Source organism: Benincasa hispida, chromosome 9 (genome assembly GCF_009727055.1).
Source record: "Benincasa hispida cultivar B227 chromosome 9, ASM972705v1, whole genome shotgun sequence".
Lineage (NCBI taxonomy): Eukaryota > Viridiplantae > Streptophyta > Magnoliopsida > Cucurbitales > Cucurbitaceae > Benincasa > Benincasa hispida.
This window is the reverse complement of record NC_052357.1, coordinates 34125516-34146801: the sequence shown is the minus strand read 5'-3', so window position 1 is coordinate 34146801 and position 21286 is coordinate 34125516. Positions and strand designations below refer to the sequence as shown.

General features: G+C 33.4%; 2 protein-coding genes across 2 annotated transcripts; one reads left to right on the top strand and one right to left on the bottom strand.

Annotated features, from left to right (window-relative positions):
- The first annotated feature begins 219 nt into the window (after positions 1-219).
- LOC120084677 (S-protein homolog 1-like) lies at positions 220-675 on the top strand. The gene has a single exon (XM_039040486.1). It carries the CDS (start codon positions 220-222, stop codon positions 673-675), a length of 456 nt encoding a protein of 151 aa, XP_038896414.1.
- Positions 676-2455: 1780 nt separating this feature from the next.
- LOC120084676 (S-protein homolog 1-like) lies at positions 2456-2890 on the bottom strand. Its single transcript, XM_039040485.1, has one exon. The coding sequence runs from the start codon at positions 2888-2890 to the stop codon at positions 2456-2458; it is 435 nt and encodes a 144-aa protein (XP_038896413.1).
- Positions 2891-21286: the final 18396 nt, after the last annotated feature.

Below are 21286 nucleotides of genomic sequence, written 5' to 3'. Positions count from 1 at the left end.
TGGAAAGTTTTTATATTGTTGCTTTAAAGTTCATAATCTTTGACTACATTCAATCCAATACCATAATTTCCCAATTGACAAAAAACGTAAATTAGTGAAAATTGAAGGTAAGTAATTCAATTCTTTCCTATCCTTGCGAGTGAGAAAATTTGATAATATATATACATATATAATAGCCATTCATATATTTCAACGTCTCAATTACAATACAGAGGGAAAATGGGTAGAAATTTGAGTTATTTGGTTGTGTTGATGAGTGTATTATTTATGGTTGTTCATCAGCAGCATGTATTTGTGGGAGCAGTTCTTCCTCCAGCATTTGTTGATAAATGGCATGTTCATGTGATTAATGGGCTGAGCAATGGGAAATTATTTGTGCATTGTAAATCAAGAGATACTGATATTGGAGAACAATATATTAATCATGGAGCTGAGATTCAATGGAGTTTCAAGGAAAATGTTTGGGGAACAACTTTGTTTTGGTGTTTTGTGAAGAACCCAAATGGTAGCTTTGCCTCTTTTGAGGTGTTTTGGCATGAAGCACAACACTATTGGCTTCATTATAGGTGCACTTTACAAGGTACCTGTTTTTGGACGGCTAAAGACGATGGAATTTACTTGAGAAACATTCCGGATGGTATTGAAGAAAAGATTCATGAATGGAAGAGGGGATAGATGAATGAGAGAGCTTTTAATATAATTGGCTTACTTAATTAATTATATACAATAAAGTGAAATATAGTTGTATTTCTTTTCTCGGTAATCTCTCTGGTTTGTATTTTATTGTAGTTTTCTTGTTTGTTTTCTCTCGTTTGTTGTTTTAATTTTCATATTTTTATAGAAACGAAAAAAACTGAAAGGTGTTTCATGATTGTTTATTCAAAAGAACGAAAAATAATGAACAATGTCACAATCTACTGTCAAAGAGAACAACTCATAATAAAAGGGAGAGTATTGGAGATGAAATTATGTCATCCAATACCTTATTTTTGCAAGAGTCTACATCTGAGCAAATATTTTAATGATATCGTAAAAATGGTAAATAAGTTTTAATTATCCAATAGTTCTCATTTTCCCTCATTCTATTCGCGCTATAGATTTCTGTTTTGTTACAAGTTCACTTGTCATGTAGATGTAAGTCTATCATTCCATAGATTTCTATATTCCTGATGTTTTTGCTTTTATTATATATAAATATATCAGTGATAGAATGTGATAGATATATTTCTATCTCACTCTTTGTTGATCACTTGCCATATCAATGATAGACTAACATTAGTATATGACCACACTTTTGAATTTTGGTGCAAGAGATATCGACATTCCTTATAAACAGAATTTCAAGTATATCATTGATGTATTTTAATAGTATATCAACATAAATTCAACTTCTAAGTGTAATAACTAGTGTATCGATAATTTTATCAAAATTAATTCAGAATGCTTTCTAAGAGGGAAAATTAATTTATCAAAAATTGATGATAAGATTTCAAGTAAAATTCAATTTGAGATGTATCTCAGATAAATATTACTCTGAAATAAATAAATTAGGATTTAAATCAATTTCAAAAGCACGAGCATTTATTGACAGATAAATTTTGTATTGACAGCCAAAAATCATGCTTAGATTGCAAAATTAAAAATATAATTTTTTTTTTTAGTACTGTTATTCTTTCAAATAATTTATTATTTTTTTTTTTGAGAGAGTGATCAATCGCAGTGTCCGACATTATTGATGCAAAAACTTTTTCATTTTTTTCTCATTTCGAAAAATATTGAATATGAATAGTTTATTATTAAATAATGTATTTTATTTAAAATAGTGTATAATAGTGCATATATTGATTTTAACTATGTTTTATTTTATAAAATTAAATTTATATTCTTAGATTTTAAAATAAAAATTATAAAATTTCACTTGCGCAGGTGTGCCTTAATAGTAATACGAAAATAAATAGTAGATTTTTTTTTTTCGTGTTTTCTTTAATATCTTATAAAATTTGTATTTATTGTTAGAGTATCAATTTCTCTAAGGACTTTAGCAATTGTCTATTTATGCTTAAAAAAAAAGTCATCTCTCTTTTAGCTATTGTATCTAGGGAAGTAGTAGTTATATTTTCATTTATGTCTAGGGAATTGATATTCTCAATTGGATCGTAAATTGATATTTTAGAACATCGAATAGACTTTATATATATATATTTATTGAAGAATCAAATAAAAGAATCAAAAGGTGCATCATACATCTCAATTAAGTTGACACATAACATGCTCATCACATCTTAAAGGTCATAATATTGAAACGTTTTTATGATTATAGGTTGAATCATATACGTTCTAGTTCTAAACTTATAATGTATGAAGGAAATAAACAAAAAGCAAGAGGTAAAAATAGTAGAACATATCGAAATTGATTGTTAAAAGCAAAAAATTGAGCACTTAAAGGTCATATATTCTACTTAGTTGCTGGAAATTTCCAAAAATGAATGAACTCATCCTGATTTGAACTATTATCTTTGAGGTAAATTCCGTTGTCTTCCGCCGTCCAATTGCAAATTTGATCATCACATTTGACACGCAGCCACTCGGTCTTCTTCTCGACCCAGAAAGCGTCAAACGTCATTTCATGCCCGTTCGGCTTACGTAAGTAGCACCAGAACAATGTCGTTCTCCAAATGTTCACTTTGAACTTCCACTTGAACTCGGCACCAGTGCTAAGGGTTTGCTCGCCCAAGTCGGTGTCTTTCGACTTGCAATGCACGAATAGAGCTTGTCCGTTGCTCAATCCATTCTTGATGTGGATCTCCCATGCACTCAACGGTTTCAAGCAAGCCAAGGCCGAGATGACTAACAAGACAAAAAGTTTGTCCTTGAAGCAGATAGCACCCATTAGGCCGCAATTTGAAGGATATGCTGAAATAGCAAAAGTTAAGCTTAGTTTATATAACGAGGAATGTGTGTGGGATTTTGATGGATTATCTCTATATGAAAATCTATTTTCATGGATTTACAAATGAATTCTGGGTTTTCAATGATACGTTGAGATTAATTTCTAACCCTGTCTCCGTTTCTTATTTTGAATTCAAATGCTTTTGTGTATTGCTCTATTATTCTTTCTCTCATCTAATGACTAATTATTTTTCATACTAAATCACATCCTTTTCATTGATTTTCTTAATCTCTAATATTGTTGGATTTTTGTTTTGGGAGTAACCTTTGATTATCCGGTTGGAACAATAATAAAAGCTATGAAGGAGAAATAAATCAATATACTGCAACGATTTGACAAAATATTGTGTATATATATATAGAGCGTATCATATGTATGTTTTTACGTTATAAAAGAAGAAAAATATTGCAAAATGCAAAATAATCGACTACGTCTCATATCTTATTATCTGCTGCTTGCAATTATTCTATTAGTTTAATCAATAATTTTGTTAAATTTATTTATTTTGGTTGCGTGTTTTCCAAAAAAAGAAAAAAAAAACAGAAAAGAAAAGAAAAAAAGTTGCTTGTCTTTCTAATCTTTTGAGTAGATAAGAAGACTTTACATTCCGTCTCATTTGTAGTTTTTGAAAATAGAAAATTCGATAAGTAGAAATTAATAATAATTGGGAGAATGAAATTATAAGGATTCAAACCTATAATACTTAAGTTGATTACCGATGGACCTAAAAGCCGAAGCATATGTGTGAAGGCAAATTTAATATCACATCATCTAAATATAACCTCTTCGATAGACTCAAAAGCTTAAGTTGATGAGTTATAATAAATTTAAGGTTAAAAATCACTTTTAGTCCCTAAACTTTTATATAGGTAAAAAATTAGTCCCTGAACATTACTATGCAACAATCTAGTCATTGAACTTTAAAACTTATAACGATTTAATCCCTATTATACAAGTTAATGTTAAGGTTTAATGAGATTTCATGTATAAATAAATTGATAAACTAATTAGAGACTTAATATTTTACAAAATACAAATTTTACATCATAATGTACTAAAATTGACATCTAATTTTGATAAATTTTTTTGCTAGAGACTAAATTGTTACAATGCTGAAAGTACAAGAACTAAATTGTTACAATGTCGAAAATAAAAGGACTAAATTGTTACATACAAAATTTCATGGACTAAATTTTTACAAAATTAAAAGTATAGGGACTAAATCGTTATAGTCCAAAGTTTATGAACTAAATTGTTATTTTCATGAAAATTCGAGGACTAAAAGTGTTTTTTAACCTAAATTTGATTATATCATTCGCCATAAGCATATATAGCTCAACCATGAAACAGTAAAAATGGAAAGAATAAACTAAACTAATTGCTAGGTTGATTAGGTTCAAGGAGTGAAATTTTGTTATAAGTACTATGATTTTTCCATTCTTGAGGAAAAAGAATGGAGGCTAGCTAGAAGAAGACCTTGAAGAGCAACCACAAAAAAATTTATTGTTCTTAGAGGTTTCTATAATTGACCAACTAAAAAAAGCCAAAGTTACCATTTATTTGAGATTAAATTACAAGTTTAGTTTGAACTTGTAAATGTGTTACACATCTCTAAACTTTGTACTCTTTAATTAGGAGAATAAAATTTATATTTGTATGTAATAGATCTCTGACTTTTTTTTTCTATCTTAAAAGCTTATGATATTCAAAATTGTTAAAAATTTAATGTTTATTAGACAAATTTTAAATTGATATATAATGTTTGTCGCTTTTTTAAATCCATGTATTTATTAGATGTAAAATTGAAAGTTAAAGTTAAATTACACATAAACATAAAATTTATCAAAATAAACAATTAAATTTGAAGAAGCTTAAATATGTTAGAGATCTATTCATTATAAAAATAAAAGTTTACAAATATGTTAGAGATTTAAAAATTGAAAGACCTATTACACATAAAGTTAAAGGTTTAGAGGTATATTAAGCATAAAAATTTTATGTTGAGGGATTTATCAAATTCAAATTTTGAAAGTAGGGGCTAAATTTGTAATTTAACTTTCATATAAATGTAATTTTTTTAATATGCATTAATATAAAATATCTAGATTAAGTAGTATTGATGAAAAATTACTAGAGCACTATCCCTTAAATATATATAAACAAAAAATGCGGCAATGCAAAATTTTAAATTCTGCATTGTCTTAGCATCTTCCTATTATTATTAAATTAGAGAATCAAATCTCTAATTTCAAAGTTTATACGGTTAGTTGGATTATACTTATTTTGACATAATTTTGAGTTATTTTTGTATATCCCTCTATTTAGATGTTACATGTCTACTATCTTTTTACTTAAATTTTATTTTAACCAAAACATCTCACAAATTTTTATTCAGGTTTAGACTTTCACATTATCCCAAAATCACATCATTAAATATTTTTCCACTTTTTGAGAGATATATTTTTATATTTTATTTATTGTCATTAATTTTTTTTTGTTGTTTCAACTATAATAAAATTCAAATCTATTTTAAAACTCACACATTTCTTCAACGTGATATATATCAACTATACTATCGAAGAAAATAAATACATGATAATATGTTTCTATGTTAGGTCCCTAGAAACAACACACACAGAAAAATCGAAGTAATTCAAATATGAAAGTAAATATGATACATACCAAAACTCTATATAAAAAATAACTTCAAATATGAAAACATAAAAGTGAAAGTGTGCTAAAGGGTACGAGATTCGAATCTCCCATCCTATACTGGATTAAAAAAAATGTAAGAAACAACTATACGATATTCATTTGAATGATGAAGATGTATTTTTGATTTACCTAGGTGTTTGAGGAGTGCCAAACTTTGCAAGTCTCTGCTTTGTCTTGGGTTCTTTTGTTTTGTTGTGGATGAATAACAATATATGAGAATTTGTGAAGTTTTTTTGTGTCAAACAAAAACAAAGGATAAGAAAAGAAAAAGTCTTGCCCTAAAGTTTTTGTGTTAAAACTTAATATAGAGAAAGAGAGTGAGGAGGAGGAGGAGGGGCATATTTGATGGGGAGAGAAAGAAGGAGAAACAATTAAAGAGAAAGATAAAGAGAGAGAATAGGAGAAACAATAACAGACAAGAGATAACACTCCAAACAAAAAAGAGCGACCAAGAGAGAAAGATGGGGAAATTTTCAATGTAGATCATTCTTTTTTTATGTCTTTCTTCAAACATTACTTGTATATTATCAAACAGTAATTGTGAAGAAAATATAAAAAATTAAATTTAAAATTTGGATTTGAATTGGATCAAATACTTTTAAACTTGGTACAGTTACTTACCATTGATGCTAAATAGAAGAAACAACCCCTTCAAAATTTTGTGCTCTGCTATATCATTAATGACTTTTAATTGTTTATTGAGCTTTTGTAAATGTTTACCTAACTGATTTGCCTATAACACAGTGTTCACAAAATTTAACTTCGTCAGTAGTATTTTGAGGTAATCAATCCTCTTTGAAGAGAAAGTCTCACACTTAGATGGAGCTTAAGTTTGTATTCACTAAAGTTAGGCTATAATTTGTTTTACTTTATATATTAGTTGAGTTTCTTTGCTAAGGCACACTCTCCTCTAGACGTAGGTGATATTGCATTGAACTGGGTTATTGATAGCTCCAATAAAAAGTTATAATTATGTCCTTAACTCTACTCATTTTGTATAATTCTTATATATTAAATGTTCATCTTATAGGTAAATTCATCCCGAGAAGCCAAAGGAGTCATTAAGGAGAAAAATGAGCTAAATTGGTGTCAAAGTGGAAGCTTAGAAACAATAAATTTGAAGAAGTCACAAAACCAAAATATCACTCAATAGAGCGCATTTGACAATGCAGGCAGCATCACAACCCAACCTCAATGCTCTGACACGATGCTAGAAGGCTGAATGTGAAAAATATGACACAGCGTCCTGACACTACGACTTTTGACAGAAATTCAATAAATCCGCATGCACGCCTTGTCGCAAGCCAGCATCGCACCTCTACTCCAATGCTTGAGGTCTAAAATCGATAAGAGCATTGCAACACTATTAACAGAGTCGCAATGCTGTGACCTAAGCATAAAAGAAAATTTTAGCCATTCTACATGAGAGATCCGATCTTCACTCAAATTTCTCTTAATTTTCTTAGCTTTCTAAATTTTTTCTTTCATTGTTTCCTTACTTTGATGCATTGTTAGAACTATAAAAGTACTATTTTCCTAGGCTTAATTTAGGCTTGTTAATGGATTTTGCTTAATTTAGGCTTGTTAATGGATTTTACATGTTAATTATGCTATTTTGTAGGTATTGAGCACCAAAGAGGTAGAATCAAGCTTAAGATGTCAAACGGTTAATTTGAATCAATTTGGAGGCAATTTGAGCATCATGGCTTCAAAAGATGAGAAATGACAAAAATACCTCTTATTGGAGCATTGCAACCCTCACTCAATGCTCCCGTGCGATGCTAGAAGGTAGTATGCATAGATGCAGGGCAGGGTTGCAATGCTGGCCAATATTGTTGCAACGCTGCAAAGATAAACGGAGTGCTATCAGCGCCTTGTCACAACATAATGTCACACTAGAGTTGCAACTCCACCCAACACTCGAGATCAGCATCAACAAGAGCTTTGCAATGCTCTTGTTAGCAATGCAACATTGCAACTATTTTATAAATATGTTCTTTACGAATTAGGTAAAGAGTAGGAGGAAAGTTAGGTTGTCTTAGAGCATGTTGCTCAGTTTTGGCTAGTCCAGAAAAAAACTCAAGAGATTTCCTTTGACTTTTAGTTGTAATTGTGAATCTTGGCATCATGAGTCAGATTCGATGAACGATTCAAGGCCACGACATCGGTTTTTCTTAGGTTTGTAGGGATTTTCTTTAATTCTTTGAGGTTTGTTATTTTTTTTTATTAGATCTTTCTATTTCTTTATGATTTCCATTCTTTCTTCAATTTCTATCACAAGCATATAGGATTGATGAATTGAAAACTCAAATGTCTTGTATGTTTGTCTTGCTATGCATGAATTTGATGTCCGTAATTACATTAAAGGCATGCTTAATTCAGCGGCAATAGGTTTTAGTTTTAATTATGGCATGATTTCTTGGCTATCTAGGATCACCTAATTGATAACAAAACCTAAAAATTTAAAAATGCATTAGGGTTGCTTAATGTCTTAATCAATCCAAGAATGTAATGCAATTAACTAAGTAAATTTCCCTTGCAACAAGCTTAGTTCATTTAGGTATTAACAACATATTGATTCTCATTAGGGAGTTTGTATGGATTGTCCCTGCATTAGATTAGACCTAAGAAATAGTTAGTTCATGATTGTTTTCATAATTAATCGATGATTAGATTCATAGAAAACCCTACAACCTTTAAACCGACAAATGTAATCTTGTTTTCAATCTCTCTTTTTCTCAATCTATCTTAATTTTCTATCTTTTAGTTTTCATATTTAGCTTTTTTGTCAATCAAACAACAAAACCCCCCCTTTTTATCGCTTTCCATAGTTAAATTAAGCTTAGGAGAGATTTAATTCTTGGCTTCTCTGTGGTTCAACCTCATGCTTGCCACTTGTGCTACCTAGTAGTATAAGTAGTGAGTCGATGAATTTATAAATAAATTCTTGTTCACTTGGATGTCTTGGGTGACGATGATTCTTTCAGCCGCAACAAAATGACGTTGTTTCCAGGAAGGCAAGCCAATTCATCTCTTTTAGTTGAATTTGACTTGTAAACTTTAAAAACCCCAAAAATAGTTTTTTTTTCTTATGTCTAGTTGTTTTATCGTGGCAGATGATTTGAACATCTACTATCGCTTTTTGCAAGGAAATCGACCCAGCATAGTGAAGAATAGGTAAGATTATTTAGTGAGCTTAGAAATCAAATATCTGAACTAATCTCTCTTGTTCAAGTTTTGGCTACTAGGAAATTGTAGGAGCTTGCGACATGTTGAGTATGTTTACTTCAAGGTCATTCCTCTGAAGCATGTCCCCAGCTTTCGCACAATCCAGTGCGTGATACCTATTTCTCTTGCGTGATGCCTAGCTTGAGCTCGACGTTGATGGAGGCTTCTTTTGCCAATTCAAGTATTTCATTGGAAGATTTGTTTAGGGAACTTTCTATTAGTTCTTCTGAGTTTGTACAGGAACACCCCTATAGTCATCAGAAATTCTCAAGTTACCAGCAATATAGCTTCTATTCTAGATCTGAAGCTAGAATTGATTTTCAGAGTCTGAGTGATCTTGTTGCTTAGATCACTGAATAAGTTCGGAGACTTGAAGAATATTTGGTGTATCCATCATCTGAGTGTACCAGGATGAGAAGAGAGTTAACCGACATTGATCACCTCTTTAAGTAGCTGATTTCTCACACTCCTAGCCAAGGTATGACGTTGAGTCCTATAATGTGTGAACTTGTTGATAATTCTTCTCAGTGTGTGTAGGAGTATATTGAATTTCACTGGGAGATTTAAGCCCCCGTTTTAGCCGAGATGGATCTTATTCTTAACTTGCAATTTCCATGTCAACAATGGAAAGTCGTCTAAAGCTTCACAACGTTTGTACTGTTGAGGCTGATTTTGTGGAAGAACTTTACCCTTTCAGTGATGACGATGTTTATTCTCTACCATGTCCAAAACAAGTATTGAGGTTGAGTATGAGCCCGAGCTTCATCTCAAAGAGTCCCAAGTGATAGAGTTAGAGGCTTCCAAGCCTCAATCTATTCTTTCCTCTAGCATCTCATTGCTTATCATTACCTTGTGAATGCAAGTCTTTAATTTCAGAAGAGTCAGTCCTAAAGTCTTATTTTGATTCCTTTTTCTTTTATAAATAAAAAAAACCATAAATTTGACCTGTCTGGTTCTTTTCGTAAGATGGAAACCCTTATAGCCTTGCCTGACTATATTGACTCATCTAAAGATGGAAACCCTTTTTCTTTTATAAATAAATAAAAAAAGAATCACAAATTTGACCTATCTGGTTCTTTTTGTAAGATGGAAACCCTTATAGTCTTGCCTGACTATATTGACTCATCTAAGAAATGACCGGAGAAATACGAAAATATATTTTTACCTTGATAGAGGATAGGTCACGTCGAGCAACCAACATTACAAATTTTCCCTTTCTAGAGGGAGCTAGGTGAACAAATTTACTTGCTTTATTTTATTTCTTTCTTAGCTTTTTTTTTTTCTTTTGCAGGTTCCTCTCCTTGGTCCTAAAAAAGAAAGAAAAATCCAATGAAGTCACCTTCTTACCCACCACCACATGCACAAGAATATTTACAGAGGAGGTTTTTTGTTCCCTTGTTTCTTTTTATTTCATTAAGCTTAATTAGATATACATTGGGGACAATGTATCAACTTAAGTTGGAGGTAGGGTACTCGTTGAGTAATGTTTCTTTATAACATGGGGTCCTAGAGCACTGGGCTCGACAATGTTGTGTGCTTAATTGTTTTGTTTACTCGGTTGCTTAGTTGGTTATGTTAATAGTTTATGTCGTACTCTTCCTGTGATAAAATTTGCATGAAATAATGTTAGGGGAGCATAATCATGATTTTTAGCCCAATTTTTTTTTTTTTTAAAAAAAAATCTTGTCTATCATGCATTTGTAAGTCATTGCTTTTGCGAAATTAAAGTTTTGCATGCTTAGAATCAGGTTGTCTGGTTTATATTTCTGTTGTAACCAAGAAATGCCTTTAGCTTAGAAGTAACCTTACTTATTTTATAGCAAAACTAGAAAAATTGGGTAAAAAATGGCCTAGTGTGAGTAAAAAAGAGAGAAAATTAGTTGGTGAAAATAAAAATAGAAATAAAAATCAGGCAATTGCTAGCAAGGCTATAGGCCCAGTCATGCATGCATAGCTTTAAAATCATTCTTAAAAATATGCTTCATTGCTTGATTGTAATCGAATTTCGTTCTTGCTTACAAATTTCATTCTAATTGACTGTTGAGACTAGAGTAACAACCTCTATAACTTGAGCAAGCATGTTTTTGAATTAATGAATGTATTTTTTTAATGTATGTTTCTATCTTGCTCATGACGAGCAATAACTAAGTTCGGGGTATTTGTTAGAGCTATAAAAGTACTATTTTCTTAGGCTTAATTTAGGCTCGTTAATAGATTTTACATGTTAATTATGTTGTTTTGTATGTATTAAGAATCCAAGAGGTAGAATCGATCTTAAGATGTCAAACGATATTAATTTGAATCAATTTGGAAGTTATTTGAGCATCCGAGTTTCAAGGGCGGAGAAATAACCAAAATACCTCTGACCGGAGCATTGCAACCCTCACTCAATGCTCCCATGCGATGCCAGAAGGCTGTATGCATGGATGTAAGATGGCGTTGCAATGCTACGAAGATAAATGGAGTGCCATCAGCGCCTTGTTGCAACATAACATTGCACTAGAGTTGTAGTTCTACCCCAACGCTCGAGGGTTTGATCGAGAAGAGCATTGCAACGCTCTTGCTAGCATTGCAACATTGCGACTATGAGGGAGATAACTCAAAGTAGGAGGTGGATGCACCAAGAAACTTGCAAACTGGTTAGGTTAAGCTAGATAAAGGAGAAGCTAACACTTCAAGCTGGATGTGGCAAGAAGCTGTGTTGGCATAGGGAAAAGAGGACGCCTGGACATGCAGCCAAGTAGGAGGCGTCGACCTTGGAGAGACTTTGGACGCCTATAAATAGAGCCAAAGATTTCTCTTTAAATCATAACTCGAATTCTATTCAAATGACATTAGGAAGAGTATGTGAGGGCTGATGGAGAGAAGACTATGCGTTGATGAAAGATTGCATATGTTGGTAGCAAGACCATGCATTGGTTAAGAGGTTCTAAGAGGAGGAGATGTTGTCGGATAGTGAGGTATGGAAGTAACATCCACTTGAGATGACAAGTTCTCCCAAACTACTCGTGTGTTTGGAGTGATTCCAAAGCTACTAGAAAGCTGAAAGAGTCTAGTTTTCAAGGCAGACCTGCCAGAGAAAAAACTCCAAGGAAGCAGGCTGGAGAGTTAGGAAAATACAGAATGATCGAGCTCTCGGGTAAGCTTGGGCCAGTCTTAATTATTTAAGGATTTCAGCCAAACCACAAAGAGGACTGGGCTAAGAATTTAAGGTAAGCTTTCTGAGACAATTTAGGACATGTTTTCAGAAGGAAGTATCTTAAAATAAGATATGGAACTATAAGTAATATAAGCTTGTATTTGAATCTAGAATTTAGGGTTAAAAAGGGAAACCGAGGAAACCGAAGGAACTTCAGAGAGGAAAGTTCCTACCAAACCAAGGTGAGTGATTATTCTATTGTTTGTATGATTGATTATAATATATATAGGTTATATTTTAAATATTGGCATGATCGAGAAATGTGTTTTGCCTGGATTTGATTGTTGTTGTATTGTTGTTATAATGCATGTGTCATTGTGTTGGAACGGAATTGTACCCGAAATACTGTTAGCATGCCTTGTGGACGCTTGGCTAGGATTGTCAAGGTACGTGACTGGAATTGTCAACATACTCAAGCATGTCTAGCAAGAACTAATAATATACTCAACGGACTATAGGATTGTGTCCAAGTTGGTCATCGTGGGTTATTCGCGGAGAATACCCGGGAAAGATACATGATCATGCCAGAGTTGTCAAGCTGACAGGCTTGGGTGGTTACATTTTGTTATGTGATTGTTGTTGATTGTGGAATTGTATTCCCAAAACTGAATTTCTAACATCAAACCTATGTTTGTACAAAACCACCACTCACTGAGCTTTGTCTCACGTTTTCCATGTTTTATCTCTCTCTCTCTCTCTCTCTCCCCCCCCACCTTCAAGTTAGCGGAGGTTGAGAAGTTCCAAGATGCTGCTAAGGTCAAGGTATGACACAAGCCATAGTCACACTTCCAACATTTAGAGTTTTCTATGTAAACCTCGTAATTAAGCTTGAGAGTTGTATAAACGTTGTGTTATTGATAATAAAATGAGTTAGTCAAATAATTGTTGATTACATCATTGGCTTGAAGTTTCCTGAGTATAGTAAAGAGTTTCAGATGGACGATAAGTATCATAAAAGGGTGGTATCTACGGTCCGTCACGCCTCTCCTTGGGCCCAGGAGGCGAGCTCGGGGCGGGGTGTGACAATATAATATATAGTTTAATATATATTATATGATAAAGTAGTTATCATATAAATATATAATAAACTTTTATTAAAATTATTTTTATTTATTAATTTCATTTTATAAGAATAATTTTAGGGAGGGAGTTGTAATTCTTTCCTCTTTTTCTCTCTACAATGTGATAGTGGGATAAGAGTTGAATCAGTTTTCATCTCCATCTTCTTCCACCTTCAGTTTCCATGTTACAAAAGTGTTCTGTAATTTTGAATTTCTTCCTCAATCTCTCAAGTTTTTTTTTTTCCCTTAATTCATTCCCTCACCAAAGAGCCAGAGCCCACACACTATTGGATTCTCATCCTAGAGAATATAGAGGAAACCATTTTGGTAGTGGCCGTTTCGGAAAATTAGCATTTACTTTTCGTAACTTTTGGAGAATAGGAAATGTAAAGAAATCGTTCTTCAAGGATAAGTCTCATCTCCTATTCACTTCTAAATTTCTTTAAGCATGTTGTACTTATCAATTAGATGCATAATTTTCTATATGTTCTCTGTAAAATTATGGTTTCTGTAAAATTTGGGTCTTGGGTTCGATCCCGTTTCCGCTCAAGGGCCGTCAATGATTCCTTCAATTGGTATCAGAGCGGGGATTTTTGGCCCAAAATTTTTTCAAATTTTCGGAATTATTTTGGAATTTACTGGTGGAATTTTACATTCTGTCAATCTATTCATGTGATGATTGTTTTTTTTTTTGGCATGTTTAAAATAGTTTGATAATTTCAGGATTGGCACTTTGTTTAATTGTTTTGTATTTACAATTTGGTTTGTAAGGGCCCAGTTTTGGGGCGTTTAATTTCTATCGAGTCTTTTTTTTTTTTTTTGGCATGTTTAAAATAGTTGGATAATTTCAGGATTGGCACTTTGTTTAATTGCTTTGTATTTACAATTTGGTTTGTAAGGGCCCAGTTTTGAGGCATTTAATTGCTATCGAGTCAATTTTTTTAAGCCCTTGAGTTGTTTGTGGGTTTTTTAGTGTCGATCTAGAGAAAACAAGACCAAGTTCTGTAGCAAAATGATGGAGAACGTGGCTCTACAGTGGAGACTGTACCGCAATGTTGAAACGTTGTGCCCTAATGTTGCAATACTGCGATGAAGAACAACGCTTTGTTCTTTCCATAGCATTGCAATGCTATAAGACGGAAAGAACAAATTGGTTATTGGCCTATTCAATTCATGGCTCATTTGGTTTGCTTGTACTTTGGTTAGTTCGAGTTGTTCGAGTCTTATTTGAAGGCTTGAAGGTTCAGTTAGAGCGGTTCAAGGCCCGGTTCTCTTGTTTTGAACCGGTTGATTATTTATTTATGTAATAGTTAGTTTTTTATTAATTAAATTATTTAAATGTTATATTATTTCAATTAATCGTTTAATTGTCCAATCCCAGTCCAATAATAATTTTATAATTATGCATTTGATGTATGATTTTTATTTAAATATATATGTCATATTGTTTGTCATATAGTATTAAATCACACCATAGATTATGCATTTAATTCCATGCATCATTTATATTATAAGTGTTACAATATATATAATTGCATGATTTGATTAATATAGCATGCTCATGCATCATATAGTATAAATGTTATAATATAAGCATGCATGCATTAATTATATTATAAGAGTTAGTGTGTGGATGTATGTTTAAATATATGTTACTATTTATTTCATTACTTTAGTATATAAATGTTATGTATGTTAGTAACGAAATGAAATTGCATGAAGCATGTCACCACTTTAGGATAATTTATAATTACTATATTATTACTTAAGTATGCTTTCACATGCAATTTATGGTTTTAATTAATTTCATTTTTTTTATAAAAGTTATAATTAAATGAATTAGCATTATAATCAATAATTCAGAATTGCGTGCAAAATTTAGATTAAAATCATCTTTCAAAATTGTTTTATAATATGATTCATATAGACTTAAGATCACTTTTCTAATGAGATTAGAAATTTAAGTTTAATCTTTTAATCAATTTAAAAGAATTAAATTGATTCGTAATTAAAAAATTAAATTTGTAACAAATATATCTATAAGAGACCTTTTGTCTAAGGTTTATTCTATCTAGACTGGGGTATTTAAGTTGACAGAAATGTAACACTCCTACCTAGGAACTTACATGGAAAGGTGAATCAGATAGATATGTTACAAGCATGTAATATTTGATTAAAGTTTATTAAAATGCTTAATAAACATTAATCAAAGTTGTTTAACTATCCAAAATAAGTGTTACTTTTTGCCAAATTAAACAAACACTTGGTTAAAATCAGTAGCTAGATTTCCCTAAGTTAATTAACCATAGGTAAAACGCTCAGCGGAAAGAAAATGGGGTATATGATACTTCATCTTTCCTCTTCACGTTTTCCCCTAAATGTTCACACCGTGAGATCTATACTTGACCTCGAGGCACATTTAATGTCACCTTACGAATGATGTTTGTGTAAATAAATACCAAGGTCAAAGGAGAGAGTATTTATGGTAAGTGGGAGCGAGACAGGTGTCAACTTATCCCTCGGTCTCTCTCATTAGTTTAAAGTAAAGTTTCATGCTCAGCCTCATGTCACCTTGAGTGCCCCCTGTTAGGTCTTTAAAAGACATGTATTTTCTATGTTAATTCCTTCAAAATCATGTTGATTATTTGCTTTTAATGCTCATTTTGTAAGTAAAACGGTCCCAGGGGCGACTAGGAGTCATTATGAGAAATTGGGTTAAAAAAAATAAAAAATGACCAAGAAAGCCAACAAAATTGAAGAGAATTAAATAAACTACCAAAATGCCATCAAGCTCCAGCGTCGGAGAAGCATCGAGCAACGCTTGAAGACAGAAAGCTTACTTTTTCTGCAAAATAGGGCAGTGTTGCAATGCTCCCTACAGCATTGCAATGCTCCAGATTTTGACGCAACTATTCACGCGCACGCGCCTCACGCAACGCAATGTCAAAGCCAGTGTCATGTCTCAAGTGCAATGTTTCTTGGCCTTTTTGCGATTTAACGTTGCAAGTATAAATAGTTTTTATTTCATTTTTGCAAAAAAAAAAAAAAAAAAACATGCACAATTTCGATGGAGGCTGGAATTTCTCTCTGTATCAATTAGTCTCTATGGTAATTTTGTTTTCTACTTAGGTTAGATTTTGATTTCTTTTTCGATGGTAATCAACAATTTGTAATTCTTCATGAATTTATCTATGGATTTTTGAAGTAATCAATCTTGTTTCTATTTCAAGAGTTCTTGCAATTCTCTTGAGTTTTATACTTGTCTTTATCATTTGTAATCTGATTTGAGCATTCTTGAATTTGTTTTTAATTCTTGAAGCATGTCGAATGATCTATATCTTGAAAATGTTTAGCCTAGATGCTTGGTTTTATCATGATCATGGTTGAATGCGTTGCTTTTAATGTGTTCGATAAAATGTCTAACTAAGATCTACAAGAGGCAATAGTAATTGTGCATTTAATGGCTATCCTAGGATGCATTAATTACTAGATTTGAAGAAAATTCGGTTAATTAAGTAAGCTATCTTGACAATTAATCGGCGCAATTGAATCCTAGAACTTAATGCACATGTTTTCTCTTCTATATGGTTGCTATTGAACCCAATGGAGGTAGAAGCATTTAGATTGATTAGAGTTAGGGGTATCCAACCTAACCCTAAATCAATGATTAGGACGCTCTCTTGACTAGGTTAATGCTAGTTGTCCACCTTTCTAGAGACTATGTTAATCTAGTTAATTAGGTATTTGCGAGCTTAATTCGATTGTGAAGTAAATTTGTAGAATTCAATGATAGGAATTACAATAAATGTCTAACTTGGATTAGAAGCAAGATTGTTTAAATTTGTATACAATTATCATTTGTCTTTTGATTTTTAGCAATTTTCTTGTCTTAATCAAAAGCCCCCATTTTATAGCTTTTATAGTTAAACTTGGTTAAGGAAAAGATTAAATAACCTTTCCCTGTGGATCAACCTCTTTCTTCCACTTTAACTACGAGTTAGTTTAGGTTGTTGTTCGAGCTTTACAAAATATTGTTTGTTTTGGGTTAGGTAGAACTAACAACATTTACTTAGCTCCGAACAAAAATGACATCGTTGTCGGGGAAATGGATAACCATTTTATCCTTTTCTTAGCTACATTTGACTAGAAAACTTTAAAACACCAAAAATATTTTCTTCTTTTTGTGTCTACTTGTTTTAATATGGCGGATATGAACATTTACTACGTGCTTCAAGCGAAGTATGTGGCCCATTGGAGAGCACAAGCGATACAAGTTTTGCGTGGTCCTGAACGCAAATACTACCCAACTTGGGAGAAGCCCGACCGAACTCCATCATCAATGTCGTTTCCTTCTACTAATATAGGTAATTCCTCATTAAACTTAGTTGATGAACTTTCTGACTGCTTTTGTGAGTTTGTGCAAGAACATTCTTATCTTCCTCAAGAACCATCGAGTTTCCAACAGAATAAGTTTTATTTGGGACATGAAATCAAAGTTGACATTCAGAATTTGTTTGACCTCATTGCCCATATTACCGATTCAGTTAAGAGGATCGAGGAGTTTTGGGAAGATACATGTTCTGAGAATACCGAGTTAAGCGGTGAAAGAATTCACATTGATAATCTAGTAGAGCCACCAGTTCTGATTGGGAGCAAGATTCAATTGAGTTTCACCTAAAGACTCAAGCCCACGTGCCAGTTAAGGTCCATCAAACCCCTGAGCTTGCACACTCCACGATGACATTGGAGAACCATTCAGAGCCTCCCGTCGTCTGTGGCACTAAAACCAATCTAATTGAGGAGTTTTCCTGGATTGACAATGAAGATGATATTTATCCCACGCCATGTTCAGAACAACTAAGTAAGGATAAATATGAGCCCGCACCATACCTTAAGGAATTTCAGGTAAAACAGTTAGAGACTTCCAAGCCTAGAACCATACTTTGTCCAAATATTTCTTGCATATTTGATTATTGCTTATTCCTTATGAGTCAGAGTCTATAGTTGAGTCTTTTCATACTTTCGACACTTTTAGATGATTTGAGTCTTTTGATTATTTCTTTTTCTCTTTTTTACCAAATATTAAAAATTCAAATTCGACCTGTTTGGTTCTCGTTGAAGAGTGAGTTCTCTTACAGCCCTTCCAGGCTATATAAATTCATCTAAGAGAGGATCAGCGAAGTATGAAAACTTTTAGATATCTTGAAAAGCATAAAAGGCGGGTCGCGTTGAGCAATCGACGTTAAAAATTTACCCTTCCTAGAGGTATTCAGACATAAAAAATAAAACATGTTTTCTTTTAGTTTTAATTTTCATTTTTTTAAGAATTAGTTTTAGTTGTTTATTTGATTTTTACATCTTTGTTCTTAATAAAGCTATGATGGTGTTAATTTTTATTTCAAAAAAAAAAAAAAATAGGGCACATTGTCGCAATGCTGTGTAAGTAGCGTCGCGACGTTGCGAGACAGAAACTAGATTTAAAGTAGTTTCTGTCATTCGAAGAATACCAAAATTGAAATCCCTCTTCTCAAACTCAATTTTCTCTCAAATTTCTTCCCATCCCTCATCGATTTTCATTCCGAACTTTAAATCCAAGCAACTTGTCTTCCAAATCTCATCATTTTCCTTACTTTTCAAGGATTTCCTCCTTAAAATTTTTGGGGTTCTTACCTAAATACCAATTTTAGTGCTTTTTCTTCTCTTCTCAAGCAAAGGCTTCAACCAAATCAAGGTAATGAATTCCACTTTGTTTAAACTCTTTGATGATTATCTAGGTTGTATTTGAATTTTGCTTAATGAGAATTTAAGATTGCTTGATGGATGCATGACTTGCTTAGAAGAAATGATTTTGTTTTTAAATTGTTGAATCTTGGATAATTAGAAATAAAATGCTTGGGATTTTTCTATTTGCAGGTTTCTAAATCGAATAGTGGTTTGTGATTATTTTAATTGAGAAATCTATTAGAAGAGTGAATTAGGATTCTCTTAGATTTTAACAAGCTTTCCTTAGAATATTCTTCATGGGTCCTGCTAAGAAGGGAAATAATGTTGCCAGTTCTATTGGTATGGATTCTTCTCTACAACCAGAGTCTAATAACCCTAGGTTTGCTTTTGAAGGGGCTGAGAGTAGGTACTATCAAGTGGTAGCTCTTAGAAACCTAGTACCAGAAAGAGATTTAACCTTAGAGCCAACAAGCCACATGTACGGATGACGACCTTGAATGCGTCCATCCCCTCATATGCACCCATCCTACCTCAATGCATCCATCAACCACAAATGCGTCCATATACATCCATCTAGCCTCATATGCTTCCATCCAATTGTCGCAACATATCTATGTTCGGACGCCACCCGTTGGCGCATGCATCCATCAAAATGCGTTAATCCAACCTTACCTTATGTATCCAATTGACGCAACTTGGTCATATATGCTAAATGCTCGCGAGGCTCATCTTTGACCACATACCTTCCTCTCCCCATGGCTTACCTTTGGCCTATGAGCTCAACTAGGATTATGACCACACTCTTCCAACACATACTATTAGCCTTGTCCTATGTGCCCACATGCCTTCGGATGTCCAATGCATATAGCACATCACCAACGCATAACAACCTTATGTACTGCAAGCCTTAGCAATGCAAGACGTTTCACCATATGTCCACCATGGTTTGTCTCATCGCCGCATAGCTCATCGTTTAGTACTGCTGCCGCATTGTACCATTGCTTAGCGTTGCCACATAGCACCATCGCATAGTGTTTCCGCATAGCACCATCGCATAGCATTGCCGCATAGCACCATCGCACAGCTCTTACTCATCATGTAGCGCTGACGTCCATCGTCTAGCGCACACGCCCATCGCGTAGCGCCATCGTCTAGTGTCATCGTCTAACACTGATGCCGATCGTGCAGTGCCAATGCCTCATCGTCTAACACTATCGCCCATCGCATAACACTATCGCCCATCGCATTACTGCGGACCTCTCCGCATCGTCTAGTGCTGCACTTTACCGCACGATCGAATACTGCATCGCTTAGCTCCCTGCATTGCTACACGATCGTCCAGCGCCCGCTTACACGATCGTCTACCTCGTCGTGTAGCGCTGCTCCTTTGCTACACGATCGTCCAGCGCCCATGCCTGTGCAAACTTGAGGCTGCCGCATGCTTTGCTAACCTCTCAAGACATTGGCTGCCGCATGCATTTCTCTTGGCCACACATTGGCTTCCTTCAATGCCCAAATAACCTCTAAAATGAGCATGGCCAATGCATGGAACAACACTTAGCCAATTTTCTAGCTTCCAAAGCATGAGTTACATTAGCTAATTTTTCCAAGCTTTACCCAAGAGTCAAGCTCTCAAATTCACACTAGATTTGACTTAGTTTTATTTTATGCATTTAACACCAATCGCCTGGTTCCGTGTTAACTTTGCTCTTAGTTAAATTCAAAACTTTTGAAGAACATTTATTCAACACTGAGAGTTCTTCCTTTTTAGCGCATGGTTTCATACCTAGTCATATTTTCGTAGTTATTAGTTTAAACAGGGAAATAGGAATGCAGGTTTCACATTTTCAGGATGTGCAAGCTTAACTAGCAAGACTCTAGGCTCACTCATGCATGAATAGTTTAAGAATCATTCTTAAAATTATGCTCCATTGATTGATTATAATTGACTTTCGTTCTTGATTGCAAACTTTATTCTTACTGATTGTTGATACTGGAGTAACAACTTTTTAATTAGAGCTAGCATGTCTTAGTTTGTTTGTTTGCGTGCTTCTACCTTTCTTCGGACGAGCATGAATTAAGTTGGGGGTGTTTGATAGCTCTAAAAAAGAGCTATTATTTCTAGCTTAATTTGAGCTCGTTTTTTAATTTGATGTGTTTATTGCCTTATTTTATATGTACCGAGTAATCAAGAGGTAGAATCGATCATTTATAGTTGAACGAGGTTAATTTGAAGCAAATTGGAGTTAATTTAAGCAATTGGGCTTCAAAGAAGCAAAAAATGACAAAAACGCTCCTAGACAGCGTCGCAACGCTCAACATTTGCCTAAGTCCAACGCTCGCCTGAAGCCATAAGATAGAATGCCAGTGTGCAGGGCAACGTTGAAATGATGGCAACAGTGTTGCACG